This window comes from Sebastes umbrosus, chromosome 13 (assembly GCF_015220745.1).
Source record: "Sebastes umbrosus isolate fSebUmb1 chromosome 13, fSebUmb1.pri, whole genome shotgun sequence".
Classification (NCBI taxonomy): Eukaryota; Metazoa; Chordata; class Actinopteri; order Perciformes; family Sebastidae; genus Sebastes; species Sebastes umbrosus.
In genome coordinates this window covers 13,148,412-13,170,488 of record NC_051281.1, presented here as the reverse complement: position 1 = coordinate 13,170,488, position 22,077 = coordinate 13,148,412, and the positions used below count along the sequence as shown (strand labels likewise).

The following is a 22,077-nucleotide window of genomic DNA, read 5'->3' as shown; positions in this document are numbered from 1 at the left end:
GGCTCGGCCCTGTGGACAGCGCTGTATTGTTGCTAGCCTCCAGCTCTCCTGGACATTTAACAGTGCGGGCATTCAGCTGTTACTGGTGACTCAGGACCAGCGCGGCAACCAGTGTGACCAACAACACCTGCCTTCACACTGGCACACTGTTGTGTTCAAGAGGCTCGAGGAGCAAAGATAAATCAAGAACATTTTGTTTCAGAAATGTTGATAAAAATACATAGACCGTATCTGAAATCACATACTATACACTACATACTCAGTAGGTGTACTATCGTTCAACATACTTTTGTGTGAATAAACAGTAGTATGTATCTTTTCGGATGCACTCAGCAGTAATTTATGTCATCACTTGGAGACGTGTAACCATGGCAACCTGTGCCAACCTCGTGAACAAACGCTGATTTATGAGAATCATAAAATCTGAACTAATTTAAAAAAACGATATTACACCTAGCAAACTGAAATCTTACAATTAAATTGAAGCGTTATTGATGTTACAGAGCCGTCTGTCAATGTCTGTTAGGACGTTGTCGTCACTTCCGCATTGCATTGTGGGATATTAATGCCGCTGTAGTGTCCAGTGTTTGCACACTGTAATATTTCACCGAAATAGTATGCAATTTGCGTACTATTGGTTTCGTACTAAGGTTTCGGACATACTAAATAATCTTACATACTGTTTTAGCTTACTATATAGCATGTTATTATGGTATTTCAGACGCAACCATGATCATTAACTGAGTAACATACATAACTTAATAAAAAAAGTATCAATATGAAAGGCCATAAGTTGACGGGGGAAAGGTAAAAATCAGAGTGTGTGCACAGTATACCTTTTATGAATTGATATATTGAACATGTCAATAAGGAGCGAGTAAAGTAAAGTATTCCCCACGGTGAGATGAAAAAATGGGATCACATTGGGAGGGTTTTAATCAATTAGTTCCTATCAGATAGCCCTATTGAACGTATTGCTTTTTCACTTGACCTCCACCCTAATGACCCCTACTGAGAGCCTGTAGAGATTAATATAAAGCACACAGTGGGATCCCTATTCCACTGAGATCTGGCGAGATCTGGCGACTGTTGTGAGCATTTCTAGCTTCCTGCCAAAACAATGCATGTCATGTCAAGTGTCTCTTTGACTTTGACACTCCTTCCAGCCCGACTGCTTGAAAGACATATTTTCCACGAGGCCCTTCCTTTTTGTTTTTTACATCCATCTTTAGGGGTGTTGGAGCTTGTTTGAGAGGTCATATATATTCATGTATATTCTCATGGTTTGTGTGTTAGAGGTGCTGTCAGTCAGCCCTCTCTCAGCGAATCAATATGTCTTTTGTCTGCAAAAGAGCGAGCCTCCAACCCGCCAGTCAGCCCACTCTGTCTGATATGCAGAAACAAAGTGACATCTCACATGCCCAAATCAACCACAAGCAGCCAAAACACTCAAGTCAGCGACCTACTTCTCTGTCTTTTGAACAGGTCCCACGTGAACATGGGGTTGTTTCAATTTTAGGCATATTGGTGACACTCAGACTGTATTTCACTGGTTTATGTCTTCTTGGAAAAAGGGAATAAAAGGCAATTGCATATTCTGTGGAGTTGGTGAAGCAATCCACTCTGTGATTAGGGATTGACCAATCCAACTTTTTCTCATGATATCTGTATACCTCATCGTGCTGATTGGGATCATTTTTATGTTTATGATATGGATATTAAAAATGTGACTTTATCCTCTTAGATCAGCAACCTTACAAGCAACCATTACAGAGGCAATACTAGGGTCGTGTTTTTTTAGTCTGTTTATTCCATAGACTGTATATAAGAAGTGGCAGTAGTCACTGTGACATCACCCATCGGTTTGTGGACTGTCATTTTGAAGCCTTGGGTTTGGCAGTTTGGCCTTCGCCATCTTGGTTTTTAGCATCGCCATCTTATTCTTTTGCAACCAGACGTGACACGAGAGGGTGGAGCTAAGTACAACCAAATGCTGAATAAGACATTTTTAGGTGACCAAAATGTGAAAGGGTTAAAGATCTAAGATGAAAACATAGACAACTCCCTTACCGGACAACGCCATGGTAGCAACCGGTCAATCACAAGGTAGCCACGCCCTAAAGCAAACCCAGCTTTATGGTCTATTTGACTCTAAATGGGATCATAATTTACTAAATGAACATCATGCTGTATTGAAGAAGACTTGAAACTAGCGATTGGGACCATAAACTCATGTTTATAATATTTACTGAGGTAATAAATCAAGTGAGAAGTAGGGTCATTTTCTCATAGACTTCTATACAATCTGACTACATTTTGCAACCAGAGGAGTCGCCCCCTGCTGGCTATTAGAAAGAATGCAAGTTTAAGGCTCTTCTGCACTGGCTTCACTTCTCTGACCCTGGAGGTTGCGCACTGTTTTATTTATGTCAGTATCTTTGTCAGTTTAGAGAAACCATAGCCATATTTTTCATCACCATCTTAACAAGCGCCATAAGTTTATCCTCGCTCTGTCTGTTCCACACCTTGCCAAGTCTAGAGACAATTAGCAGAGTTTAGTTGCTGCGTCTACAGAGCCATTATATCACTTTCCCTCATACCTTCACCCTATCTCTCTCTCTTTGCCTCTATCTGCCCTCATTTTCCCTCTCTTCATTTACTCGTTAAATTCCAGACTTGGAAGAGCTTGTACATCGACGCTCCTTTCAAACAGGGCTATTAAAAATAACATGCAGCTAGATCTTATTTAACAGACTGCCTTTTAATTATGTGCAGGGAGACAACTGAGGCGGATTCAGTTCATGCTGACATCAGCAGTATTTTTTACTTCTGGTAAAAAAAAAAAACACAGCGAGGGAAAAATGTTCCAGGCGCACCAGACAAATGATCTTTTAAATGCCTCTTGCTTCGTCGATGTTATCATTCAAGTAGTCAGTCGGAAATTCGACACACATTCCACCATATCTGTGTGTCTGCTAACACATCCAACAATCCAACAATTACTATGTCACTTCCTGTGTGTGTGTGTGTGTGTGTGTGTGTGTGAGAGAGAGAGAGACGTCCAGCTGGTCATCTGCTACCGCAACCCTCTCTGGTGCCCCGCCGTGCCAGTGTAACCAGCCTGGCAGCACACACACACACACACACACACACACACACCACCACCAGGGCACGGCTGAGCTAATGACTCATCTCTCTTCCCCCCCCCACTTCTCTCTCTCTCTCTCTCTCTCTCTCTTTCTGTCTGTATTTCTCTGTCTCTGTCTGAACAGGGGACATCACTCAGAAGGGCTATGAGAAGAAAAGAGGCAAGCTGTTGGCGCCGTACATCCCACAGATACAAGGTAAGACACACACACACACAGGCCTGCAGAGAATTTACTGTCCAGGATCAAGTTTTTTTTTATCTTTGCTCTGGTTAGCAGAGTTAACAGTTAGCATAGTGTCCTTGCAAGAGCAAAGATAATGAGAAAAAGTATCTTTTTTTTGTTTTAATAATGATGATTGTAGGAGTTGCTGAAAGCAGCAGTAGGCAAGATTGGAGCAAATATGATTACAAAAGTTAATTTTATAAGACAGTCACTATATCCTGACAGTAGTGCATGTGACAGGTAATCTGAAAAAAATCAAGTGTCTCTGTGTCCTCCGGTGTCCTCCGGTGTCCTTCTATGCTCCTAATGGCATCTGCAAGATTTCACAGACCGGAGGAAGACAACCAATCAGAGCCGAGCTGGAGCCTGCTGTCTCTTAGCAGAGCGCTGATCAAATATGAATCAATATTCTGTTACTGTAATGCCTATTTCTCGCCTCAAATGTTTTCAGAAACATCTTGTAGTGTACTGTTTAGCTGTAAAATGAGAAAGTTTGCTCTGGCTGGTGGGCGGTACTTGGTATTTCCTCAACTGATCTCAACATGGTTGCAAGGTCACAAACTTCGTTGAATGAAAAGCCAATAGGAACGCTCTCTCTCTCTCTCTGAAATTACAGACACCATTACAAAATTACATTTTTTGAAGCCTGAAAACAGAGCCATGAGGAGGTGCAGAAGTTTAGTTTTCTCTCAAAACACTTGAATTACAATATGCTGAAAGGTATAATTTGGAATTTTTGCCCGATGCTGCCAAAAACAATCTGCCTACTGCAGGTTTAATTTACATACAACACATTTTATGTTTTTTTTTTGCAGAGACAAATAAAATAAAAGAGAAATCAATAATAACATTCCAAGACATAAAACAAACCGCATACAAGCAAAGACAAAAATAGAGTAAATTGAGTGTTTTTAATATCACATGGTCATAAAGTTGTCATGACGGATACTGTGGAGGCTTTTCATCTTGATTTTAATCTATACTTAATTCATCTGGTGCGTCAAGCTGCTGTGTCCTTGATTCTTTAGGTCAGGACTTTAACTGTGGTTCTGTGACTCTTGGGTCTGTTACTAATGCTATAGCCCTGCAGCAGCCATATACAGCATCATAGTGTATGTAGGGGCCAAATAAAAATAGACGCTAACCAACCAAGGCAAGGAAAACATACTGTAATGGAATTGTAAATATTAGGTGTCTCTACTGGATTGACAACTAGTCTAGATTTGGTCTCATTATATTTTGAGTGTGTTTGTGAGTGTGCTGCTTTCACAATGCAAATGCTAAGCTCTTGTCTTACTGAATGCTAATTATTTAGAGGAATGTTTTGTTTATTTAATCGGCAGTTTGTGTGTATTTGTGCCTGCCATCCTGTGTTAGGCTGTGGGTGTTTGAGATGAGAGGTATTAACTTTGACAAACAGGGAGGCGAGAAGTTATGTCACTCCTTATTATTTGTGTGTGGCTTTTGTCTTGGGCTACATACATTTATACATCAATTCAGAGTATTTTTAGCCCCGGTCGAGCAGTCAGTCAGTTCGTCCGAGCCGCCTCGGGCAGACTATAAGGTCGAGGTGGTTTGTGGTGAATCGCTGTCTGTATGCTTCATGCCTCTCTGTCCTTTATCCGGGGTCCGTGGCAGTCTTTGGTTTGGCCCGCTAACAGAACACCAAGCCTCAGTGGAAACCAGTCTGTTGTGGGTCGCTCGCTCAAGGCTTTCCACTGGAGTTAGCAAGCCTGTTATTTAGCTTGGGCGGATCATCTCCTTCATACTCTATCTTTCCCTTTTCCCTCACCCTCCTTGTTATCATGCATTATTTCTGTCGTCCATTGTTAGATCCACTCAACGCCTAAAGAAGGGAAGTGATAGATATAGGGCGGAAATGGATGGGCTTTGGAATGGGTCATATTCATCCAGTGGGATGAATGGATGTGTTGGGAATTAATGACACATCCATCCAGCACGGTGAATCAGTGGGTTAGCGTTTAACAGCTGCACGGTTGAAATAGGAGACCAATAGACTGAAGGCTCCTGAGCTCCATGCAGAATTTCATAAGCTGTTTTACTGCCTTATATTTCACTGATGTCACAGGACCGTACATATGCCAAGTACAATAAAGTAGGTACAAAGCCAGATTGTTAAGATCTATGAGAGAGTAGATTATTCCCTATATTTATATTTTAGTGTTTTGGCTGCACTACGAGCTTTGAGAGTAAATAATTGCTTTAGGTGTTGACCATACTGGGAAGTCAAACATTTAGGAAAAGTCGGCATGTCAGTGTAAGTTTATCAGCACCAAATTGAGCTCTGTGGAGGATATTTTGTACCTTCTCACTAATACAGGTATGTTGTCTTATCTTGATTGATGATTTTTAGACATCTAGTTTTAATTTTCTGACTATGAATGCAGTTGCTGAGTTGCCATCCATTCGTTTCTATTAGGCACGTGTCATCTCAATCAATTATTTATGCATGTGATTCAAATATACGACTGTGTACTCGATGCAGGTCATTAGCCAAGTGTATTTGTTCTCTAGGAAGTGAGACACAGCGTCCGTGTCATCAGCCGCCACACCGGTAAGTGTTGGCATCAGACAGGGGGCTAAAGATTCATCAGAGTTCGCTGTGGACCAATAGCAACGTCCACTGTGACGGAGCACGCCTCTGATTGGCTCAGTGCGGTGTGTCTCTGAAGTGTGTTCTTCCCAGCAACCGGGTCTGGTGTCCTGGCTTGTTTTTATAGACCTGTTTCCTCCAGGAGCTGCAGGGAGAGGCTGGTGTGTGACTGGGCTGTCAGAGCGATATAAGGGACCCGCATAATATATTGTGTCTATGCATCCTCAGGGGGATACTGCGTGTGTGTCAGCCTCCATGCATTATGCGTCCTTAAATGACCTCAGGCCTTAATGAAGCTCGTCTAGTATTTGAAACTCGTGTTATTGAATAGATTTAGTTGAAGCGTGTGTGAATGTTGCTCAGCATTTCCGTGTGTGTGCTGCTGATGTCTGAGAGTTGCTGACAGTGTGGAGCTCACTGATCCTCTCTAAGCTGCCGCTGAAAAGCCGGGCGAGCTGATGGCTGGCTGGCTGGCTGGCTGGCAGGCCGGGTGTCTGACTGGCCAGCCTGCTAGGTGTCGGATCTAGCTGGCTGAATGTGGCGTGGTAGGACTCTGTCTGTCTCTCAAAAGGCTGTTTTCTAATGGACAACCACTCTGTGTGGTTCATTTGGTCAGCAAGGTTTGCAACATCACAGCAACTTATAACCGGTCCACAGTGGCAGCCACTTGTAGAGCTCTATAATTCCACAATGGGACTTTAGTTTTACTCATATTTGGCCTCCACAACGGATGTAATGTGTTTTCATTTTAACTTAAAGATCATTTTCATTTTCAGATGCATATTTACATGCTTTAAAGTAAAAAAAACAAAACACATTATTTTTCTATTTATGGGCCAATACCGATGTTTAAAATAAAAATTTGGACGACAGCCGATACCAATATTTTGTTGTTGTTTATTCTGTTATTTATTCCCCCTATGGTGCCAGGGAAAAAAAAGACATCTTCATTATAAAAAAATAACTGTCTTCACTCTTAATTCAGCCCTTCATTCATATTTTCAATGAGCACAGATTAAATCGTACAAATCTATGAAACAAGCTTTAATATAGCCTTCTTTCACATGATAAGTAACTGCTTCAAAAGCCCCTTTAGCCTGTATACAACTACCTACTCAATGAGAGGAATTTATTTTTCAGTGCTTACCTAGCCCAACAAAAACATTTTGTTTAAACATAAATTAAATGTAATTAAATCAGCAGCTAACAACACAATCATCTTTAATCAAGGTACTGTTAGTTTAATTAAGTGTCTATTCATTTTAAGCCACTTATTCAGCTATTATTTGGAGACTCTCCTACAATAATTCAACCTTCAACTGTCAATCACCAATGTTAGGCAGCTTTGACTCCCTAAACGTTCGGCTGAAGTGTATGAATATAGTTGTACTGTTGTGATGTTAATGATGAGTCCTTCATACTGTGTCTTCAGATTGAATGTGTTGGAATATCACCACTGGCATGAAACAACAGAGAAGCAATAAGATGCTTCTTTCTTATCAGTCGTGGATTATGGTGATGGTTTATAAATCCATGCTTCAGATGTGACTCTGAAGCCCCTGGATGGTGTTCATCACTCTGCACTTTATCACTGGATAATTATAATACTCATCATTGTGAGCTGTATGCTAAAGTTGGGTGGCCCAAACTTAACCTTATTTATTTATAAGGCCCTTACTGTTTGTTTTTTTACCCCCTAACATTGCTTGTCTTTTAATGCAGGTCCTTATCAAACACACTCAAATGATTGGATTATGTTGCAAGTGCCTGTTTTAAATGAGCTTGGAAACTGCACCTGCAACATGGAATAACATGCAAAGCAATCTAAAGCTTATCTCACTCTTATCCATCGGGGAGTTTAAATAGTTAATTTCATCCTATTTCTTTTCTAGATGTTCCTGTTTTAGTTGATTAATTTGCTTTAAATTATAATAGCATTATTGGTTATTTAGTTTTTTATTTGGGTTTTTTGATGCCTACGATGTTTGTTTATTTATTTTTTTACTCGACTATAGTGTAAACGAGGTCTCTACCTCAATATATTTCCGTGTTATAATAAACATCGAATGAATGAATGTCCGCAAAAGCATCTCAAGTTCTTGCTAACCACCAGAGAGAGGTGGGATTCAATTCGAGGTAGTGGTATCACTGGCTTGGTTGTGCGTTCTGAGAAACTTAGTTGTCTATGTAAGCATATGAGTATTTGCAGGGCTTAATATCTCTGTTACTGCGTACTTTAACATCCAGTTAACAGGTTCTGTTGGAATAAATGGAATAAAGTCAAGCTGTGTTCCCTGTAAAACACCTCTGTAGCGTGAACCTGGGCCCATGATGTTTCAAGGTTAGTGTTTGTCACCTCCACATGGGCTATAGTACTTTACTCACACAGAAATGTAATGCATTTATTTGTTGTGCTGCTGTTTTGATGTATATCTGTAAGTATAAAACATGCAGTGTTTAGGTATCAGAAAGTAGACTCAAAGCACAGGCAGAAACCGGCAGGAGGCTATGGAAACATGGCACTAGTTGGTATTGTTTATTGAGACAGAGCTACAGAAGCATCCTTTTAAACTCCTCTTTGTCTCACTGTTGGGAACATATACCTTGTAAAGCTGTCGGCTGTATTGCATTACAAGTTATAGTACAGATGCTGTTCCTTTGATGGCTTCCTGTTCCATTGTGTGTGAAGTTGTCCCTCAACTCTGCCTAAAATAACTGCTGAGGCCTTTCATTACTCAACACGGAAATACAAGCAAGTTGTAGGAGATGCATTTCTTTAGCTGGTGTGTTCATATATTAAATATTGCCGTTACGTATTTATTAGGGCTGTCAATCGATTTGAATATTTAATCAGGATTAATCACCTGATTGTCCATAGTTAATCGTGATTAATCGCAAATTAATCACAAATTAATCACAGTTTTTATCTGTTCAAAATGTACCTTAAAGGGAGATTTGTCAAGTATTTAATACTCTTATCAACATGGGAGTGAACAAATATGCTTGCTTTATGCAAATGTATGTATATATTTATTATTGGAAATAAATTAACAACACAAAACAATGACAGATATTGTCCAGAAACCCTCACAGGTGCTGCATTTAGCATAAAAGATATGCTCAAATCATAACATGGTAAACTCAAGTCCAACAGGCAACAACAGCTGTCAGTGTGTCAGTGTGCTGACTTGACTATGACTTGCCCCAAACTGCATGAGATTATCATAAAGTGGGAATGTCTGTAAAGGAGAGACTCGAGGGTACCCATAGAACCCATTTTCATTCACCTATCTTGAGGTCAGAGGTCAAGGGATCCCTTTGGAAAATGGCTGTGCCCGTTTTTCCTCGCCAAAATTTAGCGTAAGTTTGGAACGTAATTTAACCTCCTTCATGACAAGCCAGTGGTTGGTACCAATGGATTACTACTTAGGTTTTCTAGTTTCATATGATGCCAGTGTCATCTTTAAAACTCAGTCCACTACAACCTCCGAAACATGAAATTGCATTAATGCGTTAAAGAAATTAGTGGCATTAAAACACATTTGCGCGAACGCATTATTATCGTGTTAACTTTTACGGCCCTGATATTTATATTTGCATTTGGATCTTTAATATCCAGAACATAATATACCATAGTAGGGGTAAGATGAATATTTTCTGTCAATAAGCACCGTGTTCGGAGGTTCATCTGGATCAAACTTGTGATGTACAGTAAAATATGTATTATATATATAGTCATATCTTATATCCTCTGATGTATTTGAAGTATTTGTACTTCCTGCATACTTCAAATACATCCGTACGGGAGCATGAGAAGAAGAAGTGAAGCCAACTGCAAACAGCTCGAACCACAATCTTCCTCCAGGCGGTAGTCTTGGGTTTCCCCTGTGATGTTAACCACTAGTTACTTAATGAGGCTCAAATGAGAATTGCATAAGCAAAAGGATGAATCACCGACTGTGTCACGCAGAGCACAGAGAGGTTGACGGGTTTGAGTGTTTGATAATTTTAGACCGCTCCAGTTAGAAGATGTTGTCTGTTTGACATTCATGGTGCTTAATCACCTCCTTTCTGTTACGTCTGTGTAATTTGCATTTGCTCCCCTTGGAAAGCTGGAAGGCAGCGGGGAAGCTGCGAGAGAGGCTGGATTAATTTAAGTGAAGACTTTCTCAACTACAAGCTACTGTATTAGAAGAAAGCAGCCTAAGTAGGGATTACCATTAAGCTTGTGGATACTTGATCTAGTCGAGCAATATTCAGAAGTGTTGCTCAATGTCCAAAGCTCATTCTGCAAAGAGTGAGTGTGTGAGTGTACAGTATATGCTCATATTTCTGCTTTTGAGTATTACATGAAGGTGTTTCTGATCCTGTTATGAACTGTCCTCTCCCTGCTTTGGTCTTGTCTCTGCAGGCGTAGATCCTTCTCTGCAAATTGACAACAGGATCCAGGCCTCTTCCCAAGCTGTTCTCCCAGGTTCCAAACACAACAAGTCCCGGGCGGCCAACACCCGGGATGAACGCTTCAGATCTGGTAATCATGTCTCAACATAATGCCTGAGAGTTTCAAATGCCTGGTGCGCTTCTTTTACGCTGTAGCTTAACTGTGTTGATGTTTTTCTCTCTTTTAGATTTGCACACAGAAGCCGTCCAAGCAGCTTTGGCAAAGTACAAGGAGAGGAAGATGCCAATGCCCTCCAAGAGACGATCTGTGTTAGTTCAGTCTTCTGTTGAGGCATGCACCCCGCCAGGTGAGACCTCTGTTCCTCTAGCACTGTTCGCCATGGGCCAGGTTTATCCTGTGCACACACAGGTTTATGCTCACGCTGGGTTGTTTACATGTGCTCCCATGAGCATTGGCGTGTAGGATGCTGACTCTCTGTTGTGTCCAGTGGTGGAAGATGATGTTTTCCAAGCATTCGCTACTGGAAAGAAACATGCAGTTTGATGAATGTGTCCATTCTTTGTGACCATAAAGGGCTCGGTTCTCACTGTTGTGTTCCCAGGCAGACCTTCCCACATGAGTTGCATAATGGATGCATAATCAGATTTTTAACATAGCCTCAAAATGTCGACCTTTCGCCTGCTTTTATAGCAGTTTGTATTGTGTGGGCATGTTCATTCTGATGTCATTTTACTGCGTTCTGCAGCTTTTCAAGGCCCCAAAAACATTTTTGTGTTGTTAGTTTTGTCCAGATGTTTCCCAAAATAAGTATTTAATCAATGTTTAATCAGTCGGGAAGATTTCTGTGCAAGATTTGATGACAGGAAACTTGCCAGTCTCTCAAACGCTGCAGTGGCTTTATCGTTGGTGTATAAGAGTTAATTGGTGGGGGGCCTCAGAGCCTCATGTCTTGGGTAAAGAGAGAGGACACAGCGGTGGAGCGAGTAAACGGATTAAGAGCTCAGACATTGGGGTTTGAACGGGAGAAGGAGGGGTCTCTTCATGGTTGTTTTCAGTCCCTCTGAGTGATCTACTGGGATAAAGTACATAGGTACTTTATACACAGACCCACAATATCACATACTGTACATACAAGATAATCTGGGGCTCTGCTGTTTTCAACGCCAATGGCAGCAGCTACAGGTGTTAGTGTGCACACAGTGGCATCGTTGTGTTACTTATATTAACATTTCAGTTTTGATTTTAAATGGTCAACTTCATGAGATTGCATTGGTCAAAGTTCATCAGGAGGTACTAAGGTGGTGGATTTTTTCTTCACTAATGGAGCTGTTGAGTAATATTTTGATGAACAAGTCCCAGTATTGTTGGTATCTGTATTTAACACACTCCTTTTCCATCTCTTATCTTGCTAATCTGCAGTGGCTGGTTTACATCTGGTCACACTCCATGTGTGATTGTGAAGAACCAGTTTGTGAGCAAAATAATTTTGCTGTCATTCAGTCCAATGTGGCGTGATTGGATGTAGAAGATGTATCCAGACGACATACAGTTAATGTAGCCATGTACAGACCAACAGTTACAATTTACACAAAACATGCAAAAAACACATTTATCAACGCCTGACATTAATGTGTTTTGAGCAATGCTAGCGGCATCGCCCTGGGAATGGCAATGTTGATTTGTCAGTCAGTCGTTCAGTCCACTATTTCACTCCAGACTGAAATAACAACTTTTGGATGGATTGCCATGAAATTTGACTCATCTCGCTTTATGTACCAGGTTTTTTTCTCGATTTTGTTTTCCACTGCAGATAGTACCCCTTCAACGTAGGTGGGATTCTCAGCTGATTGTCATAGCGATTGGCAACCAAACAGAGGAACGTCTTTGATTCGTCAATTGACTACAACGTGTTTTTTTTGGGCTGCCATTTTTTAAAATCTGAGTGAATAAAAAAATTGCTAAATTAAATAGCTTTGCAATTTAATAATGGCGTGTTTGTGCAGGATGTGTTGTGTCATGCAAGTGACGATTCTCTCTGACCAATCAGTGATCTGCAGTGTTTTAACTCCACCTTCTAGTATCGGCTCAGCTCGATTGCAACCTCAACTGTGGTGGTACCAAAAAAGTACCAGGTACTCTCCACACCTTTTGCCAGTGGAAAACCAAAAAAGAGCGGTTAAGTCGAGCCGTGCCGTAGCATGCAGTGGAAATGCGGCATCTGGTGATCTCCTCACTTTTTCTCTAGCACCACCAGGAGGTTTACGTTTGTGGTTTTGTGGACAACTATTGGATGGATTGCCATGAAATTTGGTTGAGACATTCGTGTCCTCCTCAGCATGAATTAAAATCACTTTTATTGTCCAGCTCTTTGGTCTAGAACCAAATGCCTGCAAAGCGATTGGCATTCCCTTCAGGCTCAGCTATACTTTGTATTTAGAGCTTATTAGCAAATGTTAGCATGAACATGGTAATATACATCATTCCTGCTTAACATTGTCAATGTGAGCATGTTAGCATGCCGTTTTCAGTACTAGTAGACAACAAGTAATCAGTAAAAGTGATTTACCATTTATACCACATAAATGAAGCATAGAAGATTGAATTGATTTTCTATAGAAACAAGTCAGGAAAAACCACCTCAAGCTTCTAACTGCTGGGCTGAAGCTTTATTAATATACCTGTCTTTGTTTGCTTCAACACAATATTTCATTAGTGCACAAGAACAACAGATCTGTCTCTGCTCAGGTTTTCTCTCTTTTATATTCCTCCCTACCTCCAGATCCTCCATCACTACCTGTCTTCCTCTGACTCACTCTTTACTATTCTTGTTTTTGTCTGTTTATCTGTGACTAATACCTCGTTTTCTTTTTCAGTTTCCTTCGCATTATTTCCACCTCTGTATTTCTACTTTGCATTTGTTCTCTGACCCCCTGTTTCCCTCTCCCTCTGTGTAACTGTGTCAAGGTTACTGAGATTGGGAGAGAGGCAGAGGAATAACAAACAGAATCATAAATGCGAGATAACCCCCATGAGTCCGCTGGTTGTGGAGACATAAAATTCTAGCTTGTTATAATCAAACCTCCTCCAGCCTTCCTCTGGCAGTCTCTGCAAGGCCACGAGAAAGTCTGGCAGTCATTTTAATAGTTTCTCAATTGATGGACTTTACTTGTAACTATGTACTGTGAGTGATTAGGAGGCAGATTAATCGCATGAAGGCTCATTAGTTTAGAGAACATCATCAGGTGTGTGCTGGTCACACACACAGGCTTAATCTCTGTTTTATAAATGTCTGTGGCGTATCCTCTCATACCCCCTTATGTCCAACTCGAACCTACACCCCTGGCTTTGCGAGTCTACATTGTCGTCCAAACACCTCGATGCTCCCTCAAGTTGAATTTCTGTGGAGGACCTAAAAGAACTAATAACAATTAATGTTGAATATGAATATGAATAATGTTGTTGAATTATTCCTTATTTCATGGGCTATTTGGGGATTTATACATTATTATTACATACTCATATGTATATGAAAAAGCAAAAACCGAAGCAAGAATTGGAATACTGATTTTGAGGTCTATTACGTGGCAACGGTCAACGCTTCAAAGCATTCGGGTCAGCCATAATTGGTAACGATAACCCCATCCCCAGCCTTTGACATATGCAGTTTGCGGTTCTAGTCTGGACCAGCCAAGTGTTGGTGCCGCGGCAGAACCAGATTTCCTGGCTGAGTGACTTTTTTTTAGCTGTCGAATCGCACAGAAGTGGTTTGAGATTCGATACCACAAAATGCCTTGGTGGAAAATGGTAAAGTGGACTTGGGATAGGTTTTGTTTTGTAAAGTATACTCAGAGACTTTGATACGTGTGAATGAGTTTTGTACTTAATATGAGTTATTGCTGTTTACTTTGTTAATGATACATAATGGGGCAAAGTGTGACCTTTCTTGGTGATTTTTGAAAACCGCTGTGATTTTCTCAAGTGAGTGATGCCTAAGCCCGTTTAGCCGTTTCGTTGCACTCAGTTCTCTGCAGAATACAAATCTCAGACTGGCCTGCTCTTGTGTAACTTCAGTGATCCTGTTGAAAGAACAGATGTTTGTGGGAGCTTGGCAGATGAAGTGGATTGTGTTCATTTTGAATGATCCTTACCTTGCTTTGAAGTTGTTCCTGTTTGGGCTATTTTTTGCTGAGACCAACTGCTCACAGCCGCCTCAAGGGAGAGGCGGTAAAAATCATCAGTGACTCTGTTCGAGTCCAAGCCATAATAACCTAAGCATACATTACACTTAGCTAAGTATTATACTACCATTATATAGGAAATTTGGTCAGGCTATTTCAGTTTTTCAGTTTGTGTGTGTATTATATGCAAGTACAGTATGTATGTATTTTTTCAAAACACCTTCAAGCAGGAATACCAGTATCGGTTAGATAATAAAGTTCTTATAACTGCTTAGCTACTGTATCAGCTGATTAGACTGTTGTCAGGCTATTAAATAGGACCGCGACCTCTAGCGACTGTAGTAATTATGACAGGAGCAACCAACAACGTGTAGTTGTCTTTGTGTTCGTAGTTATTTAAACCCAAAATAGTGGTTTTCCTAAACTTCATAAAGTGTTTTCTTTGTAGTTTGTAATTTTGTTGCTTAAACCTTACTGTTTTTTTTGCCTCAACCTAAAGAAATTGTATTTTTGTTGCCTAAACCTAAAGAAACCTTTTTGTTTGTGTTCAAAATGTGACGTTTCATTAAGTTTCACAGGTTGGAACGTGTTGCTTTTAAGTCTCACTTTCACTATTGAAACGTAGTAGGTGTAATAGGCCCCCTAATGACCCACATCTATGGTGCTTATAGTGACCGATAATGCCTATTTAATGTCCTGATAACAGTTGAATTGGGTGGCCGTATACATACCATAACTTTGTGTAGTTTGTACCATAAATATTTATCTTAAAAAGCTGCCTTTGTTAGTTGTATTCCTTCATTATTGTTATTCCTGTTTCATTCTCTCGTCGTCTACAAATATGAAATACTCTGGTTTGTTTGTTGACACTATATCATTCATATATAGTACATGTATAGTTGCAGTGGACTGTCTTTATGACTGTGTTGTTATTATGGCTACTTTTATAGGCAATCAAATATCAAATACTTCAGCATCCCTCAGCCTAACAACTCCCATCCCCATTGAAATCATCTGGCCATCCCACCTGCTTATATGTACTCTCTCCAGTGTATATATAAGTAGAATAATGTATCATCTGCATATCATCTGAATCCTGCAGCCCCATGTCTTTGTCCACTATTGTGACGCTGCCCTGTCTTGACCTGTCAAACACAGACACCTCCTCAGCGTCGGAAGACGAGGGCTCGCTGCGCCGGCAGGGACGTCTGGCCACCTCCACGCCCTACCAGGGCCACGGCCACCCAGCCGTTGAGCACTGGTTTAACCGTGTCATCCAGGGTTCGTCCACCTCATCCTCCGCGTCATCCACTTCATCCCACCCGGGAGGGAGATCCGTCACCACCACCAACACCACTGCCCACGCAGCTCTCAACGCCAACGCAGCAGCTACCGCACTGGCCGACCTAATGGCACACACCCAGCTAGGTCAGTGACACACAAACACACAGTATCACACGCCGTCACATTACGAATGGTCGATCTGTATGTTCTTGTCCCCTTTTAATTGATGCAGCGCTTTCATCCCATTAGTTCAGAGGTGGTTGTGAGCTGAAGTAGGAAGGTGTTGTAGAACTAGAATGAGATTACGTTTTCATTGCCTTCATGGTAAAATCACATTCAGTCCTTTAACAAACCCGCAGAATCCCCTGCTTACCTGTATGGTTTTGAATTCCTCCATCTAGATATACATGAATAACAGAATCTGCAGACAGATTTTTTTACTTTTCCTATTGTCTTACTTTTGCTGATATCAGCAGAAGTTGTATTATTGCCAGTCAATTAGAATTGATCTTGTCAAAGGAGACATCTTACTTGTATTATGTTGCTCAGACAGTTATCGCAGACAGACAGCGATGTCTTACACATCTGCTACTGCCGAAGCCATATCTCCCTACGGATACACAAAAGCATTTGATGAGGAAAAGACAAAGGAAACCAGCGACAGAGTTTTAGGGTGCTTTCACACCTGTAGGTCGGGTTCTTTTGGTCCGGACGGAGGGAAAAAATTATATATTGTTGCATCGTAGTCCTGGTCTGGTTCCCGTTCACACTGACTTTTTTCAACGAACCAAGAGGAGTAATCATGAAGTTATACAGACGGACAGGTAACTCCTTGATTGGACAGTTTTGGCGATTGTCATCCTGCATCATCAGCCCAAAATGAAACGTACTAACCGAACGGATTTGAGTTTGTTTTTTGGTTTGCAGTCTTATAATACTAATAATGCATATTATCAGTTATTTCTTCAGGAGCTCTTTGTGACACTAAAGAACATAAATATACACATCAGAAGCATTAATGTGCTGCATAAACTTCTGTCAGTCACTGGAATTTGATTTCCCCCACGTGGGTCCTGATGATACAGGAAAACAATGAATGAGTCTGCTGTCAGACTGTATAACTTCATGTTTACTCCTCTTGGTTTGTTAGTAAAGAGTCAGTGTGAACAGGAACCGAACCAGAACTAAAATGCAACAATGGATGATTTTGGTCCAGACCAAATGAACCGAACTACAGGTGTGAGAGCACCATTAATTTACGTCTCTCTAATAGTCGTCTCCGTCTGCCATCTCACTGTCATTCAGTCATGTGAAGGGGCAAACAGCCACTTCCCCGTTAAAGCTACTCGTTCCATGTTGCCATGCGAGTGTCACAAGCTAGTTAATGAGCTTCAGTGGATTCATCTCCATCCGTCTCTCTCGCAGCAGCAAAGTGAGACGGTTTCTCGCTCGTATGTGTGTGTGTGTGTGTGTGGTCATGTGTGTCTGCTGGCAGAACGATATCCTGTTAGGATGGAGCTGTCGGATTTCTGTCCAGCCCGTCTCCCCTCAAGGTTGCTGTCATAAAGTAGCAGCAGTGACTGCTGGTGCTGAATGGAGCTGTAAATAAATCTCCCATATTATGCTGTTCCTTGACCCTTCAAAATGATTCTGTCTGTCATTCACTTCAGCGATAGACAAAGACTAGTAGGCCTTCACTCTTTTTGGTTCCAACAACACTGTGTTACACTTTAGTGTTTATAGGTTCACATTTATTAGTCCATTTTTTATGCTTTTTCCATGCTGAATGACTTCTTTCCAAGAAACTTTTATCAGTACATCTCTGGTAAACACAAGATTTAAAGTCGTGCTTTCTTGTGATTCTTTGTGGAGAAACTCAGTTTTATAGATCTGTCGATTAAAACAACTAATTGATTCAACAAAAGCATATGAGTGTTAGTCGACGAGGACAGGACTAATTAACGCCTCTCAAAACCTGAACTTTATAATCTTCCTAAATGTAGAATTTGTGGCAGATCTGTAGTATTGGATTGCTTTCGGTTGTAAACTTAATAAAGTAGACAGGGTACAGTATATCGCACTGCCTCGCTTGTGCTATACAAATATGTTTGATTTAATAATCATTTTTGTTTTATTTGCCCATGTAGCATTTCCAGGTGTTTTGATGTTTCCCATCAGGTTTACTGATTCAGTTTAAAGAGGTCTTGGCAGCGTGTTGTTAACAGATCTGTGAAACTTCATTGTGAGGCATCATTTTTAGAGTTAAAGTGATTGTTCGGGTGTTTTGAAGTGGGGTTGTATGAGGTACTTCTCCATAGTAGGTGTATTACACCGGAACAAAGCAATGTACTGCTGTGGACAGGGGCAGCAGCAAAATGTATTTTAGCCACCTACAAGAAAGGCTCACCCAAGTGTATGCTATATGTAGAATATTTTCACCGCTTTACCTTACCGTCAGACAGCCCTTTCCTTCTCCTTGCTGACGGGGAACTGAACTGAAAGTGAAACTTATCTCTCTCCAAATCCAGCAGGTTCAGATGACAAAAACAGTATAGATATGTTTCATTTTCAGTTCAGTTCGCCGCCAAAAAATATTTAGATATAGTGTACACTTAAACGTATATCAATTATTTTAGGTGAGCCTTTCTGTTAGGTGGCTAAATATGTTTTTCTGCCACCCCCGTCCACAGCAGTACACTGCTTTTCTCTGGTTTCGGAGCTCCTGTCTGTTTCTCGATGCTGGGGCCGTGCCGACCATTCATTCATTATCATATCAGGTAGTTAAAACGGAGGTAAAATATGAAAACCTTGTTAAAACACACTCCTCTGCACTTGCAGTTGACAAAATCAATCAATCACACCCCTCAGCTGTCAGATCAGTTTGTTTACAAGCTCATGAAGTGGACTTTCATTTAGCAACGATAGCCAAAAGCAAAAGCCTGCCGTTTGACCTTTTAACCCCCGACGCCCCACTCACCACAGATAACCACTCAGCGCCCCCCGATGTGACGGGGCTGTCGGAGCGCTCCTCGCTTCATGCGGAGCGGCCCCAGGTGGCCTCGGTGCGAGGCGTCTCCCGGGGCTATAACCACCACACCAGCGTCATGGAGACTGCAGATGGTGAGTTTCTTACTCACACACACAAAGACACACACACACATAGTCACCTCCCTTTCTCCCCTGCTGTCTGTCCCTCTGTCTTCTCCTTAGTCAGTCTGCCTGTCAGACTGGCACAAGCTGCTGACTGACCCTCTTGTGTTGCCATGGTAACACTGCACCTCTCCAACCCCTCCCCAAAGTAACACCATGTTTCTACCTTGATGCTTAATATGTCATTTTCACTAATAAAACACACACAATTGATAAAGATTAATACAGGAACAGTGTTTCATGTGATTCAGTTCTTGTCGTGTTGTTAGTGAATCAGTGCATGAAATTAACAGCCGCTAAACATCATTCATCATTCACACAGCACAGTCTAGTATCCACCCAACACTGCCAGCAGTTTCCAGATGGGCTATCGGATATATTGACAATTGGATGCTGTGCATTGTAGAGATGGATAACCACTGTAAAGCTGAGACTCTTGTGGATCCAATGAGTCCAATTGTATTCATGTGTGATGATGTTAGTCCCCGTAGTAGCCATTTCATTGTAGTGAGACAATTTTTTGAAAGTTGACCTCACTGTATGAAATGATGTGGTGACCTCTAGGATAATCACAGCCTGATGAAACTTTACAACCACAAGCTACAGACCTAGGGCATTCAGAGGATGTATAGCTTTCCTAGGTAGACTGAAGATAAGGGGGTTTCTGAGCAGTTTCCAGAACAGAAGCGCTCGCCATCCAATCGCCGAAAAATGTAATTCTTGCAGAAATTTCCAAATGTCAAAAGTTTTTGATTCCGAATCACGGCATAGCTTTTTCTATGGTGTTCCTCAAGGTCTTGGTGTCTTTATGTGGTATTTTGGAAGGGTTATTGATCATTTTTATCAATTCTCGAGTGGAAAAAAATGGTTAAATCTATCTCCCCATAAAGACTCTCTGTACCCCCCTAAAAACGACAAAAATGGGTTGAGTGAAGTGGAAAAGATTTACTTTCATGCGTTAAGATAGACGTTTTTACAAGCACCAAGTTTATTGCCATCATTGACAATCTGGTCGAGCAGTCCTTTAAAAGCAGCGCCAATGTGTTCCTGTCACCCTTTCATCTTCATCCATTCAACATCAGAGCTGAAATGCTGCTTTGAATTAATGTCCCATGTACTTAATAAGCTAGCAGCCAGAAAACTGGAACAGCGCTTCAGCAGAGCTGTTACCTTCCTGCCATCCATCCTCTGTCATTAAGAGTGTGTGCGTCACCGGGGTTTTCACTGCTAATAAATGCTAAACCAGCCCACCTAGCTGACACATAAAGAGGATGAGAGTTTTAAAAGATGTCATTTTTTATCCCTTCTGTCGGTGTTCAAGATGTTTCAAACCCACGCTGCAAGTTTTCGCACAGAAGTCATTAAAATAATGACGAAAATAGCAAAAAAACAGCAAGAAATCCTATCTTAGTTGTCATGGTACCACAACAACAGTGTGTGTCTTTATAAGCTTACTCTCACCTTCGTCTGGCTGCTGCTGGATTTCTCTATCGCACATTCACACGTTCACAGTCTCACACACAAAGTTAGCAGGACTGTTTCATTGACATCCTGATGTGTCTCTCCTCCAGGCTGTGAGTGGAGAAGTGAAGGATCCCTCAGTTTAATGGATGGTATTTATAACTGTTCTTCCAACTCTATGGCAGTCCTCTATATGTGCACTCTGCTGCGTGTGCATTTGTGTTCATGTGTGTTTCCGCCTTCGCCTCCACTGTCAGGTCTAGCACTTGTCCAAGCCGTGTGTGTTTTCCAAAAATATATGCAGCGAATTCAGTAATTAGATTCCTGTGTTTGTGTGTGTGTGTGTGTGTTTGTAAAGCTGCGTGTGTTGCAAAGGCTTCAGCATTTATAGCATCTTCAAGCCTACAGTATATGCTCTTTAAATTGATGATGTTGAGGCAGATTGTGTGAAAAGGCGTTTTCCATGACAGGTCTAACTATTCATTCGGGGTTGTGAGTAATTACCATGTTGACATACTGGTTTCTGCGCACCCACTGAGACACTGAGACTTGTCAGTTTATGTTTCTCACTATGACACAGGCCTGTTAGCCCGTAGCCACACAGTGGGCTCTCTGTGACGGCAGCCGTCTAGCGCTGTCGCCATTTTAATAACAACACATATTTGGGTGTAGAAAACATGCCACACAGTAACTTTGGTTCCATCTGGACTCGGTTACTGACGCTGTATGTGTTGGTGTCTTGATGGAGCATGCATACTGTGGTGCATTTTTGTCAACAAATCCCATGAAAAGACCAAAACCAACAATTAATCCTACTAACAAGTATTGTCTGTGTATCCAGAGTATGATATAGCTGATTCCTCTGTGCCATAGACCTCAATTATGTTCAAAAACAGTGAGCCACACTGACATGACATGTTCCTTCATTATGATAAATGATATTTTGAATCAACCCAACACCGTCGTTGTGCTGCCCCCTACTTGTATATAAGAAAAGCAGTTTTTTGACCGCAGTGAAAATGTTGTTTTTGAAAGGCTAAACACCAACAAATATGGATTTAGGCAGAATATTTTGTTGGATAAAAACATGTGAATTTTTTTAATTAGTACATCAATCTTTTTGTCCAATAAGGAGTTATTTGAGATATTTGGATCACACAAGTCCGAAACAATGCTCTGCTATGCAACCACCACTGGAATATAATTCTACAAATAGTATAATACTAGTTAGTGTTGCCTAATCTCTACCTTCAACTGTGCACAAATACTGGGTTTAAACTGAATATGACCTACTAAGTAGCAAAAAACGTAATTTTAAATACTTTTATATAGAGACGTTTGTATAAATTATCCAGCGAGTGTGTTATTATGATTTTAGCGCTAATCAAATTTTGACAACCTTAGAGCAGGCGCACCCCCTGTGATGTTTGGCGCCCCCATAATGGGGGCCCGGACCCCAGGTTGGGAACCACTGCACTAGAGCACCAAATGTTTATTAATCCATGGCTGAAAATAGTCCCCAACAAATGCTCCTCCGTTTTGAGTAGGGATCAGGGCCGGAGCTCAAACAGAGCGTTTCAGACAGAGGGTGAAAAGAGGTGCTGCAGCACAGTCGGT

The 22,077-nt window shown here is 41.2% G+C and overlaps 1 protein-coding gene and 1 long non-coding RNA gene across 4 annotated transcripts in view; one reads left to right on the top strand and one right to left on the bottom strand.

The window, feature by feature from the left end:
- The window catches only part of dip2a (disco-interacting protein 2 homolog A), a 100,649-nt gene that overhangs the window by 54,378 nt on the left and 24,194 nt on the right, over positions 1 to 22,077 (top strand). For 2 of the 3 annotated variants that reach the window (XM_037789664.1, XM_037789663.1), the window contains exons 3-7: positions 3,273 to 3,344; positions 10,397 to 10,516; positions 10,614 to 10,733; positions 15,724 to 15,993; positions 18,832 to 18,969. In XM_037789664.1, coding sequence (XP_037645592.1) covers positions 3,273 to 3,344; positions 10,397 to 10,516; positions 10,614 to 10,733; positions 15,724 to 15,993; positions 18,832 to 18,969 — 720 coding nt within the window. Of the gene's footprint in view, positions 1 to 3,272; positions 3,345 to 10,396; positions 10,517 to 10,613; positions 10,734 to 15,723; positions 15,994 to 18,831; positions 18,970 to 20,570; positions 20,613 to 22,077 lie in introns of all 3 variants that reach the window. The other variant, XM_037789661.1, reaches the window with a different exon arrangement.
- On the bottom strand, positions 256 to 11,863 carry LOC119500152. Its single transcript, XR_005209564.1, has 3 exons — positions 11,853 to 11,863; positions 5,859 to 5,860; positions 256 to 386 (listed from the first exon to the last, which is right to left on the bottom strand). It is a non-coding gene; the product is annotated as an uncharacterized LOC119500152 (long non-coding RNA).